This window comes from Gymnoscopelus braueri (genome assembly GCF_963280865.1).
Source record: "Gymnoscopelus braueri genome assembly, chromosome: 17".
Lineage (NCBI taxonomy): Eukaryota > Metazoa > Chordata > Actinopteri > Myctophiformes > Myctophidae > Gymnoscopelus > Gymnoscopelus braueri.
The window spans coordinates 14,134,497-14,153,872 of NC_137617.1; the positions used below are offsets into that span (position 1 = coordinate 14,134,497).

The 19,376-nt window shown below is 41.0% G+C and overlaps 1 protein-coding gene across 1 annotated transcript; it reads right to left on the bottom strand.

The window, feature by feature from the left end:
• Window positions 1-275: 275 nt before the first annotated feature.
• On the bottom strand, window positions 276-14,702 carry LOC308104977 (myosin light chain kinase, smooth muscle-like; the record flags this gene model as incomplete). The annotated part of the gene is made up of 16 exons (XM_080455612.1): window positions 276-1,032; window positions 1,674-1,814; window positions 2,757-2,838; window positions 3,899-4,028; window positions 4,667-4,819; window positions 5,700-5,823; window positions 6,074-6,291; window positions 6,660-6,863; window positions 7,934-8,030; window positions 8,165-8,476; window positions 9,439-9,595; window positions 10,279-10,409; window positions 10,639-10,674; window positions 13,281-13,449; window positions 13,958-14,061; window positions 14,666-14,702. The coding sequence occupies 16 exons, from the start codon at window positions 14,700-14,702 to the stop codon at window positions 827-829; spliced, it is 2,301 nt and encodes a 766-aa protein (XP_080311738.1). The 3' UTR covers window positions 276-826.
• Window positions 14,703-19,376: the final 4,674 nt, after the last annotated feature.

Consider the following 19,376-nt stretch of genomic DNA (forward strand, 5'->3'; position numbering starts at 1 on the left):
GTTAATCGGTTGCAACCAAATCATTCACTCCTATTGTTAAATATTATCTCTACATGCCATAGAGTAGCTGATTACCATGAGCCCATCTGTCCTAGAATACAAGGTTTAAAATTCAGTCTTTTAAGATTTATTTGTCATGTAATATTAGCAACACATACATTTATTAAACAACACAAGTTAAACATGCAGACTTAAAACAGAGGTAGTTAAACCCCATATAAATTACTTAGTTGACCAGGGTCCACAGGGCACTTTTTTCTGCTCTACACCAAATATTTCACCGAAAATAGACAATCTAGAAGCCTGCAGCACGTTGTGCGCTTGTAGATCTGGTATTTGTCAAATATTCACCACCAGAATAGGGGTGCTAGGGTTCATGTGGTTAAACAAAGCAGAACCCATTGTGTTCTTGTGCGTGTGTAAGTGAAAATATAATCAGATTCATCAGCAGCTAAACAATACAAAGACGCAAAGTGCTCTATTTAACTGGTGACATGTGAATGTGTTCCAACCTTATGACTCGAGGAGAGCAGAAATCCAGTCTAAACATTTTTCTTATATCAAAGCCAGGTAGTGAATGTGTGTCCGTGTTTATGCTCACAACCTATCCCAGCCCAACTTAAAATCTTAAAATCGCAGTTTTTAAATGAAGAGAAACATTCTAGGCTGATGCAGACCAGGTGCTGGATGAAATAATTAGCCCATGAACAGATTAAATAATAATGTCTACACACTGGAATTAAAGCTCCTTCCAGTGAGTGGACATGTAATATTTCCAACTAAATCATCATCCCCATCAGTTCCACTTCCAGTCAGTCACTTATCCTTACAACCCCACGGTCAGTTTAGCAGAGCACAGCGCCCCCCCGAGGCCATTGGTGGCCCTGCACTCGTAAACTCCAGAGTCGGCAGGTCTCAGGTCGGAGAGAACCAGAGTGCAGAGTCCGTCCTTGAGGCGTTCCACGGTCACCCTGGACGACTGGTCCACTGGGCCCTTGTTCTGGAGCCATTGCACCTCTGGCTCTGGGTAGCCTAGAGGTTCACACAATGACAAACAATGCAGTGAGCAGAAGATAATCACTTGTGTCAGCTTTCCGAGTATAAATTTGCTACCGAGTTGTGATGCAGTTGAGTATTTGGCGCAGTATTTACCTCTACACCAAATCTCTTTGCTGAAAATAGTCGATCTACTGTACGCTAACATTGCATGGCGATGTATTTTGAGCTTGTAGAGCTGCCATTTTCACAAAATATTTGCCCAAGAATAGGGATGCTAGGGTTCAAGTGGTTAAGAATAGACCACCCAAAAAAACTGTCTCAACTTTGTCAGAGCCTAGGAGAGCTGACCTGTCATGTCCATCAGTTCTCCTCTGATACGGTAGAGTACACCGTGTTTCAACTGTGAACACTGTGTGGCCTTTGGACAATGTTATCCGTCGACTCAGATTTCCAGAATTGAGACGTTGCTAGATGTACAGAGTGGCATTTGATCCATAACAGAACTGAAACGACGCAACATGTACAGTATAGTCGCATTTTACCCAGCCAGCATAACAGATATTGAGCCCCTCATTTAAGTCTATTTCTGCAAATATAATCCTAGCTTTTGATATTGTCGGTGTAGAATAATATGGTAATACGATGCTACATTATACACATGGGCGGGATCCTACCCTGGATCAGACATGTTAGCCGGGCAGTAGCTCCCTTGGGCAGCTTGGTGTCTTTCAGGGGCTGCAGGAAGAGAGGTTCGCTCTGGAACTGCTCCCCCAGTGACTGGATGGCTCTCTCTGCCTCTGGGCTCCAGCCTGTCTCTGAGCAACACATAGTTTGACGATTACAATAAAACACTTTATAGATGACAAAAAGGATTGGTACAATGAAATACACCAGCTGACATACACAGCTGAGCCCCGAGTTCAAGAAGGACGTTACAGCAGGGGTTCTCAAAGTGGGGACCCCAGGGGTCCTGGGGGGGGTTTCAGGGAGGTTCCAGGGGGTCCCCAGCAAAAGTAGCCTCTTTATCCATTTATATGTTGGCCCTTTAAAAATTGCAGATCTACAAGCTCACAGTGCACTTGTACATCTGCTATTTTCTAAATGTTTTGGAAAATATCTAAACATTCTGAATTTGAACAAATCTTCTCTTCTGGGGGTCCCTGGCACAAAACATTTTCAGATGGGGGTCTGTGGCCAAATACGTATCAATTTGGGGGTCATTGGCAAGAAAAAGTATGAGAACCACTGCATTACAGAATGTGTTCAGTGGGTTGAGATCTAGACAGGGGCCATGGAACATGCCAGAGATACCAGGCATGAAGCTGGCTGATGGCAAGAAAAGGTGCACAGTGTAGAAGTTTGCAACTTGTTGCCACTAGTAAAAACTACTAACAAAGAGCTGTGTTTACAAGTGACATCATTCATATAACCTGAAGGGTGTGTGTTTCTAAGAGACATCAATCCCAGTAGGGACGTGGCGGCTGTTTAGGTCCTGGCTATTACCCAAAGGGACAGGCATGTTGTAATTGGCCATTTGGTTGTTAAACAACTGCTAGGCCTGCATCTGCTAAGTAAAGATTGACTTCAGAAGTATAATTTTAGAATATGTTTATGCTACTTCAAGGAAAAGCTAAACACTGAAGCAATTGGTGCATTTTAAAGACTAAAAAGTGGTCCCGGTGCATCCCTAATTTTCTTTTAGCTGCGCCTCTGATTGTGTGAGTATGTGTGAGTGTGAGTGTGAGTGTGTGTCATACCCTCTGAAGGACTGCCAGGATCCTCCGATTTGCTGGTTAGGTTAGTCATCCGCTTTAGGGCCAGGACAGCCTTGCCGGCTTTCTACAATTAAAACATGTAAACAGTGTGAAAAACAGTGAGTCTGGAAATGACAATTCTTAAGGTAAGGCTGCACCAATGTTAATATTTAGTGTCACGTGTAATGCATGACATAATAATATAACATTCATGAGTAATAAAATGCATTACTTTTACAAATAGGGGAATGTCATTACAGTTACTAGTGTATATCAAGTAACTCATTGCTTTGAGAAAAATTATCCGTTATAGCGTCTAATAAATTCCCCTCACACTAATGATGAATGAATGAATGCATCTAGTCTCTCACTTGCTATTAGACTTACTATATATTTTTTTTATCTACCATACACTGATAATGGGTGCTCCTGAGTTTTAAAGGGACTATGACATGGCTCGAAAATATCCAATAGTCTCATTATGACATGAAGGCTGCTAAAATAGCATTTCAATATTCCATTTAGCCTACCCTCTTCCATTTAATATTATGCTTAATAATTTTACACTTGTGAAATTAATACGTTTAACGTATTATTTGGTGCAGAAAGTCATATTGTAATGCAACATTCCTTTTAATTGAAAGCAATACATTTTTAAAGTAAATTTCCCAACAGTAACTTACAATATTGTTTATATAGTGTAAAGTGATTTTTATCCTTCAATCACATACAGAAGAGGATCTTAAAGGAATAGTTAACCCTTTTTTTTCCTATCAATTATTCACCCCATGGAGACTTGAATTCATGGGTATTTTGTTGCATTCCTAAGCCAATAATTTGATGACCGGCGGTGGCTCCGGTAGGAGACACAAAGTAGGAGACTCAAAGTGTCAACGTTGCGTCTCCTACCAGAGACATTAGCATCTTTCCGCCGGTCATCAAATGGCTCAGGAATGTGACAAAAACAAAAAAATATCCATGAATTCAAGTCTCCATGGGGTGAGTAATCGATAGGAAAAAAATCATTTTGGGGGTGAACTATCCCTTTAACACACTGATAGAGAAGCAATCTGGTCATATTGTTGAGTAAGATTATGGTGACTGTTTCACATGAACAGTTACAGAGCCGTGTGTGTGTGCGTTACCTTCCACTTGCGCTTGACCAGGAATCTTCGTATCTTCTCCTTGTTGAGGGACTTGGTGGGTCTGCGGTTCAGAGGGGTGAAAGAGACCAGCCATGGGTGGGCCAACGCCTCATCACAGGACAGCCTGGATCTGGAGCACCACAGTGGAACACATGGTTGGATCACAAGTCATTATTATTATCATCATCGTCTCCGCCAGGCGAAAGGCATGGTGAGAGAGTATGTTTTGCACCCTGTCCGTCCATCCTTCTGTCTGTGAGTGTGAACAGCTAATCTCCGGCACTGTTGGCCTGATCGCAACGAAACTTTGCACACACTCCCCCTGGATGCCAATTCCAAACCTCTGCCCTCACCTCTTTTTCACATTTTTCACATGGGCCTGTTATAGCGCCACCATGAGGCCGATCTCTGACCTGGCGGAGACTTTTTCTAGATATTATTATTATTTTGGACACAAACCCATGATTTTTCTGCTTCCCTGTGTTATACATTTTACTCATCACAGTGCCACATTGCTGTCTCTTCTATGAAGTTACAAAATCTCACCTGAGAATAGTAACTACTGTAGCTTGAAAATTATATTTTTCAGCAAGCAACAGGACATTCATTGACATTATGGTGGTAGGTCTTTTAGTAATAATTAGGTGGGCGGTTCAATTCAGCTGGACAGATTGCAAATACACCATAATAAGCAGCAGTAGTTTAGTTCCAAGAACCAACTGATGGAGAATATGAAACAGCAGATGCCATTCACTTAAGAAGTCAAACCTGGGGTCTTTCTTCAGCAGGGAGCTGATGAAGTCCTTCGCCTCTTCAGAGATGTCCTCAAAGCTTTCCTCATCAAACTCATAAGAGCCAGCTGTCACCAGTGCCAGTGTCTCTGCATCACTGTTCCCCTGGAATGGAGACTCACCACTAAGCCTGCGTCAGGAAACAAGTTTAAAAAAAATGAGTCAAAACACATGCAATGTTGTGTGGCATCTGGTGATGTTGCAATAGAACAAAAACTGACACAAGACTAGTAATGACAAGGTACAGTCTATGACTGTAGCAACAGGACACTGTAATATTACATTGGAGAACATACGCAGACATTCAGGCAAGTGGAAATATATTATAGTCTTATGTCACCAGAATTAATTAAGTTGTTTTAGGGCTGCAATTAATGTTTTTATAATCCATTTATCTGTCAATATATTAGATTTAATTTAGACCATAGTATAATAAAGTTAAACATTTGAACCTAAGACATCTTGAAATTGATTAACATTTACCCAGCAGTTAAAAAGAAAAGCTTACATGAATAGCACAGATTATAAATTGTATGATACTGTACATCACTTAACTGATCATTTGAATCAATGTTTAGATTAATTGTTTCACCCCTAAAAGCTAGACAAAAGACAGTGAACATGGATAGAGTTGAAGGTGGTGTAGCAGACAGTGCCTAAATACATTTATGTAGCCGTGTATTACAAACCTATACGGTATAAGGTTTGGCTATACCTGTCAAATTAAAATATACAATAAATAATACTTCTAGCCATAACTTAACCTGGAATGTTTATTTAGAAAACACATTATTGGCAACAACAGCTGTGTAGAAGTACATTTTCTTTGTAAGAACTTGGTGCCACTGTGGAGCACTGCAAGTGTCTCGTTAATGGCTAGAAACACCAGCAGATGGCGATAAAGATCAATGCTTTTATTTAGAGCCACATTTATTTATTTTTGGCACAGCATTCTTTTCTTTTTACTGTGACAACAGCTACAGGACAGAACAGTTTGAGGTTTTACTTACAGAATAAAACAGATAACTCCAATGCTCCACAAGTCAGACTCCAAACCAACAGGCTCAAAGTTAATGACTTCAGGAGCCACAAACTCTGCGGTCCCCTCCATGCTTTTCAAGGTTTTACCAGGCTCTGGAAGAAGGGGATAATGTATATGTAAATATAATAATAATAATTACAAAAATGTATATAGTACCCAAATAAGCTTTACATGGGGGAGGAGAAAACAAAAAAAGGAAAAAAAAAGAAGCCATCATAGAGTAAAATATGGTACAGTTACTACAGTAGTGTACGCCATGTGATTTTGTATTAACACTGACTACAACCAATGATAGCACACCTCTGCCCCAGCCAAACAAATCCTACAGCAACTTAAACTAACCCAGCTTTCTAGCCAAGCCGAAGTCGATGATCTTGATGCGCGTTCCGGTGGTGTCCACGCAGACGATGTTCTCCGGCTTGAGGTCCATGTGCACGATGTTCTGCTTGTGAACGTACTGCAACCCCTCCAGGAGCTGCTGCATGTAGCGCGCACTGGTGGGCTCCGTGTGCTCAAAGTCGTCATCCAGGATGCGTTCGAACAGCTCCCCGCCCGCGATGCTGCATGCACACAACACACAGACACACAGGCCACATGCCGTGAGAAAACATTACGTGTCATCTTGGTTATCGGCATGGTTATTTAAAGTTACTTTGGAGCAGTGGTTCTCAAATATTTTCATGTAAAGGACCCCCAAATAAATATGTTTTTGACTGCGGACCCCCATCTGAAAATATTTTGTGCCAACTGATCCCCGTAATAGAGTGTTAAAATGTTTCAAAAATATTCCAACGTTTTTTTGAAAATGGACCCGCTTTTTTGTGAGCCAGCAAAAAAGGCATTCTGCAATGTAATTCAGTAAACTTCAACAATGCACTCCCATTATGAAGCCTTTCTCTGTTCCGTTCCACTTTGGATATATACTCACAACTCCAGGACCATGACCATCTCAGCGCGCGTGTCGTAGGCGGCCAGACACTGGCACAGTTTGGGGTGATGGAGAGAGTTCATCAGCTCCATCTCCTGGCGCGCCACCGCCCTGTCCTTGGAGGTGCGGCCTCGGTAGAACTTCCCCGCACACACCTGGCCGGTCTCCTTGTGGGACAGTCTGAACACCTGGCCAAACTTCCCTCTGGAATTTTTGATTTATGCAAAAAAGAGAGCACAAGCAATGAGGCATCCTGGAGGCTCCACTAGTTAAACCCATTAAGATCTGAGGCCGATACTACAAATGCCTTCTAAATCGGTAGTTCCCCAAAGTGTCATTATATTTTATTTATATATATATATATATATATATATATATATATATATATATATATATATATATATATATATATATATATATATATATATATATATATATATATATATATATATTTATTAGGGGTGGGACGATATGGGTACCTCACGATACGATATATATCACGATATTAGGCCCACGATAACAATATATATCACGATATTCGACGATGTTCGATATATTGCGATATCACGATATTCGATATATATTGCAAGAAATTTCACCAACGATATATCACGATATCTGAAAATATCGATATATTGCGATATCACGATATATTGCATGAAACTTCACCAACGATACATCACGATAGTCCTTGTATTCATATACATAAAATAGCACCAAACAGTTCAAAATCATCATTACACAAATACAGAGTAGGAAGAACAACGTATCACAAAAAAACAAAACAAAAAAAAAAAAACCTTTTTCTTTTTATATCGATATTTTTCGGGAGTATATCGATAATTTATCGCGGGAGAAATTATCGCGATATATCGTCCCACCCCATATATATATATATATATATATATATATATATATATATATATATATATATATATATATATATATATATATATATATATATATATATATATATATATATATATATATATATATATATATATATATATATATATATATATATTCAGTAAGATCTTCAGGGTTAATTTAACACCAAACAAGAGTGCACAAATGTAACCAAAAGGAACTCTAAGGATTTCCTGTGTAGTTGTGGTGTTATAGGTTTATGCTGCATGACTGTGTTGCACATCCCTGTAGTTTCTATCACCTATCAACGAGGCGACGAATACCACAAATTCAGTCAATGAGATGAAATCCCTTAGGTACAGTATGCGTAAACATTTGAGACTTTCACCTACACAATCTGTACTTACGTTCCCAGCTTCTCGTGCACATTGTAGTGGTCCTTGGCGCTGTGTGCGGTGTCAATGGTTATCGTCACATATGACTGGATCTCCTCTTTCTGCTCTCCTTTAAATACAAATGCAACATCGGAATGAAGTGAAGTAAAAATACAAAATCTGTATCATCAATGTCTGCACTCAAATTCAGGCTCTACTTCAAGCCCTCACTTGTAAAGTTTTTTAAAAAGAAAGATGACCAACCTGCAGTGGACATCTTGACACAGGAAGACTCCTCACTTGGCTCGCCGACCCCCGCAGCGTTGAAGGCCCTGACCCGGAAGCGGTACTTCCCCTGAGGATCCAGCCCTGAGCGGACCTTATAGGAAGTGTTCTTGCAGTGAGCGGTGACTTCTGTCCAGCTCCCGGCCTCGTCGGTACCGTCGTCCTTGATCTCCACCACGTAGCCCAAGATGGCGCTGCCTCCGTCGTAGGTGGGTCCCGACCAGGACAAGACCAGGGAGTCAGGGGACAGCTGGGAGACAACAGGGTGGGACGCTGGGGGGTGGGGACGGTCTGAGGAGAAATTTGGGGCTTAGTTTGGACGCACACATGCTAAAACACAAGCCCAGAATCTCAAAAGCTCTGCAGTGCATGACATAATAAACACTGGTACAAATATGTTGAATAATATAGATATGTAAATACGAATAACAACCAACTACATTACAATAAAATCGTTGCTAACTGGAGCAGCATGTACTTTCATAGAGCAGTGTCCTGAACATATTTGAGTCTTGATATTTCGAGTTTCATGTGTACCATTAGAGATTCAGAACATGCTGGACCTAACAGTACATTCCTACATTCCATCCAGTGTATGGCTGGATACTAGGCATTTTATGTTGATGGAGTATGCCCATAATTGGTATGATGAGAGAAAAGGGACACTTCTTCTTTCAGATGTATGGGAAGATGAGAGAAGACCAGTTTAAAGATAGACAGCCTGAGTACCCTTCCTGACCTTCCAGCCTATCTTATCTCAGCTCATAGTTTCTGTACTTAAGTACAATTTTGAGATATTTGTACTTTACTGGAGTATTTCCAATTTTCAATACTTTTACTTCTACTCCACTACATTTCAGAGGCAAATATTGTACTTTTACTCCACTACAATTATTTGAAAACTTTAGTTACTTTGCAGATATAAATTATTACATTATAAAACATAACCACTTCAGCCCTATTTTATACCTATTTGAAAATAGCCGATCTACAAGCTCGAGCTTGTAGATCTGCTATTTTCAAACATTCTAGTACTTTTACTTTAAGTACATTTTGATACCAATACTTTTGTACTTTTTCTTTTAATTTTGAATTTCTGACTTTTACTTGTAACAGTACTTCTACATTGCAGTATTGACACTTTTACTTAAGTAAAACATTTGAGTACTTTTACCACCACTGGTTGTATATTGCAATAATGTATGATTGTCACAAAATCCCAAGGCGCACCCTTTGGGAAACACTGGTCTCACCTATGACGTTGAGGGAGACCGTATGCTGGACCGAGCCCCTTCGGTTTCGCACCACGACGGTGTAGGAGCCTGCGTCTTCTGGACATGCCTGGCCGATCTCCACACTGCTCTCTGTGGCGCTGCTGCTGACACGGGTCCGAGGACCGTCCACCACCACCTGCAGATGGAAGACAGACAATTCCACATTCCAATGTGTTCTAGTGTAGGGTTAGGTAATTTTTTTGTAGATATTTTTTTTATAATTATACTAATCTTCGAATATATTCGAATATCTGCCCATTTTTAAGACCAATATTCGAATATCATTTCTGAGCAAAGTTACCAGCCCTACGTGTCACTGCTAACTCAGACAGTTTGGTCATGAGGAGAGCATCCACGAAGTCTCCTCTGATACACGTGCTGTCAAGGCTGCTCCTTTTCACCCGACAGTGAGGACTGGAGTTTTACTGGGAGGACGTAACGCATGCGGAGAACACCCTACATTCCTCCTACCTCTCTGAACAGGTACCCTGACCAACCTGTAGAAGTCACTAGCGCGGCGATAAGAGATCACCCTCCCTGCGTGGCCTTCCTCCAGTGAACACCATCAATCTTTGTTTATATGGATGCCCAGCCAATCCAGAGGCACCGCAGAGGATTCCATTTCAAACCCCAAGCAGGAATTTAACTTCTGCACCACCCAAGTGCAACATTTAAGTAAAAATTAATTGAGGCGATCATTTGGCCTTAATCATGCAGCTCATGCAGAGTTATGCACTAGTTGCCAGTTACTAGGATGTCTAACAATGTGGTGAAAAATAGTGGACTAAATCAAATGAATAAAAACGCCACACTGCTCACCTTGTCTCTGTTGTGAATCCAGCAGCAGGCCACTGGGTCACTGCTGCTGCTGAACACACAATGGAGTCTGGCCTGGTCACCCACCGTAACCTCCACCTTCCCTGGAGGGTCCACAAACTGCACAGGTGGTCCTGAGGAAAGGCAGATGCAGTGAATACAGCAGATATAATGTTAAATGCCAAGTTGCTGTTTAACTGGTGGTCTTTTTTGTACGTGTGCTGTGAGTATTTACTATGTGTGCAAGCATGTGTCAACTAGGAACAAAAACAAGCATTGTTATGTGAAACACACTATTATTTTTTGATTGTAGTTAGGATACTGAGAAGCATGTGTCTATCAACATGACGTGGTTCAACTAACCTTTGCTGGTGGAGTTTTTTCCTTCGGAGCTGGTTTCTGTGGACAGATAAAGGCCAAGGGTCTTTAATTTGAACAGATTAAACAGAGATCTAACCAACCACATCAAAATAGCCATGTTTAGTTGTAATAGAAAACACCTGGTCTGAATGACATGGCCAACACTTTATATATCTAAGCTGTAAAAATACACATCAAAAATACATGTTTACTAAGGGAAATGAGTCAAAACTTCCTGTCAGCAAACGAGTCAATCCTGATTACTCAGCTGTAGGGGAAACCCAGTGTACATAGAGAGTGCAGCTCTCCAATCTAATGGCCAACTGTCCTGTATTGCCTTTAGATTTCACACAAACAGCCACCCAGCCCTCAGAAGCCCCCTGCTAAGGAAGACCACAGGAAGTCAACCCCTAAGCATTTCCTGGCAACACAATGGTAAGACGATGATTAACATTATGTACCATGCATCGTCTGCTCTCAACTATGTAGAAGGAAATGAATGAAAAGATTTATGAATGAAAAGATCCAGGCAGATCATGAGCTGAATAAAATATTTATATATCTGAATATATATATAGGAATGTAATAAAGGGTGAGGTAAATGCATTTAAAACCTGCTTAAAACCCTGCTGTACAGGAAACGGACAGCTTTATCAGAGGGGCCAATTAGAAAGGCATGCCTCCCGGCCCCGTCCCTCTGTGAGCTGAATCGAGGGAGGGAGAGAGACAAGCGAAACAGATAAAATGCTTTGATATGTACCTGTAGACAAATAGCGAAGCAATAGCAAGCAATTATAGACATGTGACACATCCTTTAAACCCAGGATATTGTCATCATGTGGTTGTACTGTACACACCAACTGGTCCTCACAGAAATAATCTTCTGTGAGGCTTCAAGCCTTGACAAGATCCTACCTACCCGTCAGTATCAGGACATGTCAATCAGAGCAAACTAACACCTGTCTGTCTGTGTCTACATTTCTCGTCATCCATGTGAAAGGTTGCCTTCATAACAGTGTGTTTGTTGGCGTGGGCTGTGCAAAAAAATAATAATCCATTTATACGGAAGGTAACTGTCAGGAAACAGACCAGCTGTGCTGTCCTATGTGCAGGGGTGGGTGTGGTGAGGTGGGGGAGGAATGTGGTAAAAGTTTACATGGCACAACTTAATGAGAGCCAAATGCCAGAGGAAAAACTGTTCTCTATCTGAGAGCTCTGCGGTTACAAAAAAAAGAGAACAAGAATCAACTGTCTTTGATAATCAGATGCTTTGCAGATAGTTACACCCTAAACATCCTTTGGTAGAAACATAGCCTCGGGGAACTCACTGAATGGGCAGCTAATCTAATTTAAGTAGTATTAAGTAGAAGTATTCAACCTATGCCCACGCAAAGTTTCTCTACTGTACAACTCTTGATGTACCTGAGGGCCAAAGAATGGTCTTTGCTTCACCCTCATACAAATATATAATTAAAAAAAACACAAATTGTGGGATGGGATTTAACATACTGTGTTGCAATATGCACAATTGGTTTGACCAACGTCCCAGTATCTGTACATAATCTTTTAACGATACTTAATCACTCTTAAGCTATGTAAGCATATAGATGACTATACTTACTCACTCCTAAGCTGTGTAAACATACAGATAAGTATACTTACTCACTCCTAAGCTGTGTAAGCATATAGATACAGGTATGTTTTTCTGACGCCATGTGCCCTTACTCTTTCATCAAGAAACTGCATGCCACTGTTTCTATATCATCAGGTTTTCTAACTATTCCTATCCCAACCTGGACTTCTGTATTAGCCATACACATATTCCGGTCACATAATATAGCTTGTGCAATGTTCTACAGTGTGTTTAATAAACTTCACTACATCGTAGTAGCCTTGGTGTGATCTTGTTCTTCAAGCTCACTGCTCGCTTACAGAGGAGATAATTCAACTGAATGACCCGTCACCACCTCAATAGAGGAAGAGCTTTTAGGATCACAACAGAGCATTACTAAATCACAACACACTGATTTAGTACCCATTTCCCCTGTGATACATGTGTAAACAATGGAAAGAGTTGGCCGGCAGAAGAGCTTCTCAACTATGTAAATATGCATGCAAATATTGTTTTTGTTATAATGAAGCATGGTGTGACACTTAATTCCATAAGACTATAACCAGTGGTGGAAAGTAACGAAGTACATGTACTCGAGTACTGTACTTAAGTACAATTTTGAAGTCTTTTTTTACTTTACTGGGGTATTTCCAATACTTCTACTCCACCTCAGAGGCAAATATTGTACTTTTTACTCCATTATAATTATTTAACAATTTGAGTTACTAGTTACTTTGTGGATTTTGATTATTGGTACAAAACATGCATTAACCACTCCAGCCCCATCTGCTATTTTCAAAAGATTTGTACACATTTTTAAAACTTGTGAAATGAGACAGTCTGCATAATGACTACTTTTACTTTGGTACTTTAAGTATATTTTGATGCCAATACTTTTGTACTTTTACCCAAGTACATTTTTAATACCGGACTTTAACTTGTAAAAAAGTATTTCTACATTGTGGTACGAGTACAGTACTTCTTCCACCACTGACTATAACAGTCAGTCCCACTTGCCCATCCTTCTGGTTACCTGTTGAAGGGGAGAATCCCAGCTTGCTGCCTTTAACAGGCATCTTCTCCTTGGTGTCCAGTCCGTTCTTCTTGCTCTTCTCCACACTCCTGGTGGGCTTCAGGTCGAAATGGAAAGTGGACACAAATGTCTTGGAGTTGCTACTGCCCTTGTCCATCCTTAGAAGAAACTACAGCAAAACAATGGCATTGTATCAAACAGTCACTGCAATGTCATTTCTTTTTTTGGTCTCTCTGATCTGTTTATTCTTTTTTCTAGCCTCTCTCAGTCTCTGTTAAGGGTCTGTTGTGCCAGACATTCCCCTGTGTTTCTAGTCACACATCCTCTGAGCTGCTAACAGAGCAGGGCATTCTCATTCACAGCCCACTCAACCCTGCTGTACAGGAAACAGCCAGCTTTATCAGAGGGGCCAATTAGAAAGGCAGGCCTCCCGGCCCCGTCCCTCTGTGAGCTGAATCGAGGGAGGGAGAGACAAGCGAAACAGAGAACATGTGTGTGTGTGAAAAAGATAGAGAGATAGCAGGAAGTGTGTGGGAGAGAGATGAGAGAGATGGACAGAGAGGACACAATGAGTAAGATGAGGAATGCAACAAACCAGAGAAAACAAAAGTCATGAACCAGAAATTAAATAAACATAGGTCCATGGAAATGCATTTGGATGAAAAGATTGTTCTTACCTGGAGACACTTCAAAAAGAATACTTCTGCTTTCAGCACAGCATGGTCACCAAACTTCACTTTGGCACCTGTCACCGTCTGACACAAGCCACAGTCGACACACACTGTTTAAGTCGTGTACACAAGTCACAACAGGAGTCTGACATCCCGGTAGATATATGACCTCACAGGAATCAAGACGAACAAGTAGGGCAACTTTGTGTTTGATTTGGCTCCTGACAAAATGAGGAAAGTACTAATGGCTTAAACTTTTATTAAAAAAAACCTGGTCAAGGGTTATTTTACCGCAGTAGAGGTATAACCATGTAGTCAGGAAAGGTTACTACAAGACACGTTTTTTAATTTAATACCATTCCTGGTATTGGATTCATTATGGCTTGGGTGTGGCTCTAAGGTGCGTTAGGTGACCTTTTGTTCTACTGTATGTGATCCCTTTGTTAGCCAGAGACACTGATATTTTCTCTTCTCATAGTGCAAACTGGGCCCAGACATGCTATTGTTTATACAACAATATCCTTCTGTGAACAGTATGAGCCATTGTGAATACTCTGTACCATATGTGACTCATTTGTTAACTTCTGTCAATTGATTTGTTTATTTTCTTTGGTTTAAGAAAAAATAAAAAGGAATTCCCAGTTATGGGACCAGTAAAGAACTACAGTAATGCTACCATATCAATCACATTTCTGTGTTCATTAGCCAATGTACCAGTACAAACCTCAGCCATCAGGTAGATGGAAGCCATATTGGCAATTGTACAAAGAAGATACAAATGACAACCTTAACAGTGCATTATGGCACATTGCATGGCCTACATAAAAGCAGTAGGAAATGTGTACGTTGTGAAAATGATTAGCTATGCAAACAAAGATCAAATGCTTCCCATGGTGTCTCATGTGGTACTTGGCTACAAAACAAACATACTGACTGCTCTGGAGGATACAATAATAGCAAAAATAAATGTCATGAATTATTACACCCCATTTTGGCAGTGGACATATTTCACTCAAAGGCGGCCAGTGGGAGTACATGAGGGAGAACAGAGTGCGCCAGGGCTTAGTACACTAAATGGTCCCATATGTTGGAAGCCCTGATGATGCTGGTACACATACAGTTCAGTTCACTTGGGCCTACAAATGTTCCCCGATTGAAACAACATGGTGATTAATGGAGCCTCCAACGATAAAAGGACGATTATTTACAGCTGGCAGACCTGCATTCCACCTACCTCTACTCTTGGACATGAAGAAAACTCATATTTTGTTGAATACATAGCCTCTTCAAACACAAAAAAAATTGCTATAATGGAAGAAGAACAAACCACTGCTTAGGTTTCAATGTTTTGTACAGTATAGCCTAGGGGAGCAGTGCTCTTTAGAAAACATTTAGGCCTAGATAACTCAAAGAGAAAATCAAGTCAAACAGGCATCTCTTTTCTTACAAAACTCTAATGCCTAAAGGTTAAATTAGTGTGCAAATGTGTTGCAGCTGGGTGGCCTTCATCAGGGTGCAAATAGTGTGCATGCACGCACAGGTGTGTTTAATGACTGTTTGTCTAACCCAGGGGTTTTCAACTGGTGCTCCGTGGACCGCAGGTGGTCCGTGAAGGTATCGCATGTGGTCCCTTACCATGCATTCAGCTATGTAGGAAAGTGCAGATTGTTTTCTGTGGTCATTTGAGGAGGCTCGTGCTCCAAAAGTAGGCCTACTTCAAGCTAAATACCTACCACATAAGGGGGAGGGGGAACTAAGATTTCTCAGAAGCATCTTGTGTTGCAACATAGCAGTCAATATAAATGTATATCCGCCCTTGTCTCAAGCACTGAACCCTCACAGACTTTGCTTAACGTCCCCTGCATGTTCAATATACTGTAAATGCATGAGTGCAGCCAGGAGGTGCAAGGGCTCAAACGTAATGAGGAACTGACAGCACTTTGTGACATCATATTACTTGACAATGACAATTGTTGCAATTATTTAATGTATTTGTGAATAAATGAATGAATGAATGAATGATGCAGCAACCTGGAATGTGTGCATATATAGAGCTCAACAAGTGTGAGAAAACCCTCATGCACTGTCCGACTTTACAGTAGGCCAGCTCTGAACCTTTGCAGACTAGAGGGAACCTGCATCAAAGTGTGGAGAATTTATAGGATCAGGATGCAGACTAACAGTTTAAAGGCTGGGTCATTCCTGCTGTCAAGACCTTGCCCGATACATGGGAGAGCAGGTCCACACTCACACCAGAAAATCTACTGTATTACAGTTGCATCTCATCATAAGGTGTTTTATGAGGGCAGGGCCAGTCACAGACCAGTCACTGGTAGGCAGTTAAGGAGGGGGGAGGAAACATGAGGCAAGATGTCAAACCCAACATACAGTACATAAATAAACCTATATCGGTACATGTAATGGCCAAAAGCAAACACAAACTATAAACATAACCACTTCAAACAATGCAGGCTATATAACGAGTGTTAAAGGTAGGGTAAGTGATTTGCAATTATTCAAATAATTGCAAAATGGGTCTATGTTCTGATAGTGCTCGTTACTATAGAGTGTCCTGTCCATATAAGGAGTCTCCATGTCTCTCCAGCTCTTTATAAAACAGAAAATGCATTTTCGTTTCAGTTTCAGTTTCATTTCCAATTTTATCCAATCAGGATAGAGAACTCAATCAGAATATAGATTAAACAAGTGAAATTGGAAGAGATGACACTAAGAAATGAGCAGGCAAAATTTGAACAGGAACACTATAAAAATGAAGCTTAAAAATGGGTACTTTCTCCTGATTGGCTGAGATTTTGACACCTACCAGAAAATGTATTTTCTGTTTATTAAAGAGCTGGAGAGACGGGGAGACTCCTGTTACTGAACAAACACTCTATAGCAATGATTACTATCAGAATATAGTGCTTTAACCTTTTAACAAAATACTTTTTGTTTTAACCCAAAAATATCACTTACCCTACCTTTAAATAAAAGTAAAATAATCGCACAGAGCCAAGCAATCGAGGAGAAATAAACTAGATACAAATAATACTGTTATTAGTCACTGACAACCAGGAGAATGAATTATCTTCATCCACGTAAAAATCCACACATTTCTGGGGAACTCACAACAGGAAAGGCAACGACTTCTCTCTCTCTCCCCACACATTTCTGAGGAACTCACATTTCTGAGGAACTCACAACAGGAAAGGCAAAGACCCCTCTCTCTCTCTCTCTCTCGCTCTCTCGCTCTCTCTCTCTCTCTCTCTCTCTCTCTCTCTCTCTCTCTCTCTGACTGGCATTCTAACTATGGTAATCGTCTTGCATCCTGTTCCAAACAACGCCTTCAGAGATAATAGACTATTAAGTTAGATATGATGTGGGCAACCCTGATGAAGGCAGCTGAGATGCTGAAATGGAAATCGCACATTAATGATCACATTAGGTTTTAGGCGTATGGGAGAGGAAATATTGAATAACTGGAAGTTCCCCATGCTCATTTTAATTAAAAATGGCTCTGTAGTAAGTTAACCAAAAGTCTTTCTCCCATCATCTAACAAGTACCATATTCAATGTACTCTTGGGCAAGGCACATAACTACTTAAAACCTATGCACTGTGTTGACTGAGGTCTCCCATGGGTCCGTACTTGGCCCCCTCCTTTTCCCCCTCAACACCAAATCCCAGCTACTTTCAGTGAATGTTCGCCTATTTTCAGCAAATGTCATATTATGACATGCCCATAATAGGGATGCTATAGGGTTCATGGGTTTAACCACAAAGTCTGTGACATGATGACAGTGTGTACTAGTAGCAGTTACTAAAATAACTGGCATGCTCAACTGTCCAGACCACACCAAACATCCCAACGGCGCCCTCCTCTGGTTGTACAGGTTACATTGTAGATAATGGTGAAATCTAAAACAATAATTGTCTCCTCCTGGCCGAAGTCGTGGCCGAGACAACGTTTTCGCCCCTGTCCGTCCTTGTGCGTGTGCGTCTGTCTGTGTACAGCTAATCTCTGGCACCGTTGGACCGATCAGCGTGAAACTGTGCACACACTGACACACTCCCTGGAGGACAGAGCAGAACCGCTGCCCCCAATTTTTCACATCGGCCTGTTATTGCGCCACCAGGAGGTTGATTTTTGGATATTACTCCTACAGATTTTGTACAAACATCAACAAATCGGTACACACTGTATAGTCATGTGATCAATCTGTCCGATTTTTCATATTCCATCCTGATTGGCTAAGACTGGCTTCCAAAGTTTGCAGGAGTGGCCCGCTTTGTACATAGGGCCTCAAATCATGAACGCGGCACAGCCCCACTAGGCCATGGAAGAAATGCCACCCTACATTTTTCTAATCGGCCTCATGGTGGCGCTATAACAGGCCGATTCAGTTTTGGAAAAAGTGTTTTCTTCAAAAAACTTTTTGCTAACTACTCCTACAGATTTTGTCCAAAACTCACACAAATCGGTACACAATATCTCTGGGGTCATGTAACATCTGACATGTATGAGTCAGATGTTTCAGATCCCATTCTAATTGGCTATGACTGCCAAGTTTGCGGGCCCTGGGTAGGCAACCCGGCCTGGAGGGAGACCTTTGCTCCGAGGAGCACACTTTTGTAGTTCTCAACTCGGATCCTGGTGACCCAGAACACAGTAGGGTTTCATAATAGACGTCTGCCATGAGACTATAGATATGGGAGACGAGTGGAATGTGATTTGCTACCTGGTACAAATACGCCCACCATCTAACCATTACTTTTTTCGTTATCAGTGGTCATGGAGATCATACAAATCCTCACAGGACAAAGAATTGTGAATCTAATTGGCTGAATAATGGAGACCATGAGAATGAAGTTAAACTTAACAGCCATCATTCAAAATAATCCACTTAATTTGACAATCTGTCAAGCCTGAATTGTTTGCCAGGCAAATAAGAACAGACAGATATGGTTCCACAAATACTTTTACGAGCACACAAAAGCATTGACCCGTGTGCATGTAAATTACTTGTCCCCAAACTTGATGAGAAGTCTGTCGTCATGCAAGCTATATTCTCCTTGTCCTACCGTCAAAGTTGATGCAGAACACTTTGTGGCCACTTTGTGAATTCTTTATGCGACAGACTGAGTGATTTAGCTCCTGGCTGGCGATGGGGATTTGTTTTCTGCTGTCCCCCACTATAAATCAGCAGCCCATGTACATGCATAAACCAACCACATTGCTTTGCCCAGAGTTCACAGTCAGTGTGGATGCAGTAAAAATAAAGATAAAGAACAGGAATTCAGATATGTATGCTTTTTTTAACCACGTGAACCCTGGTGACCCTACACTGGGAATGTCAAAGTACGGTAGGCGAACATTCTGCGAAAATAGGAGATCTACGAGCTCACAATGCATTGCGTCATGTTTT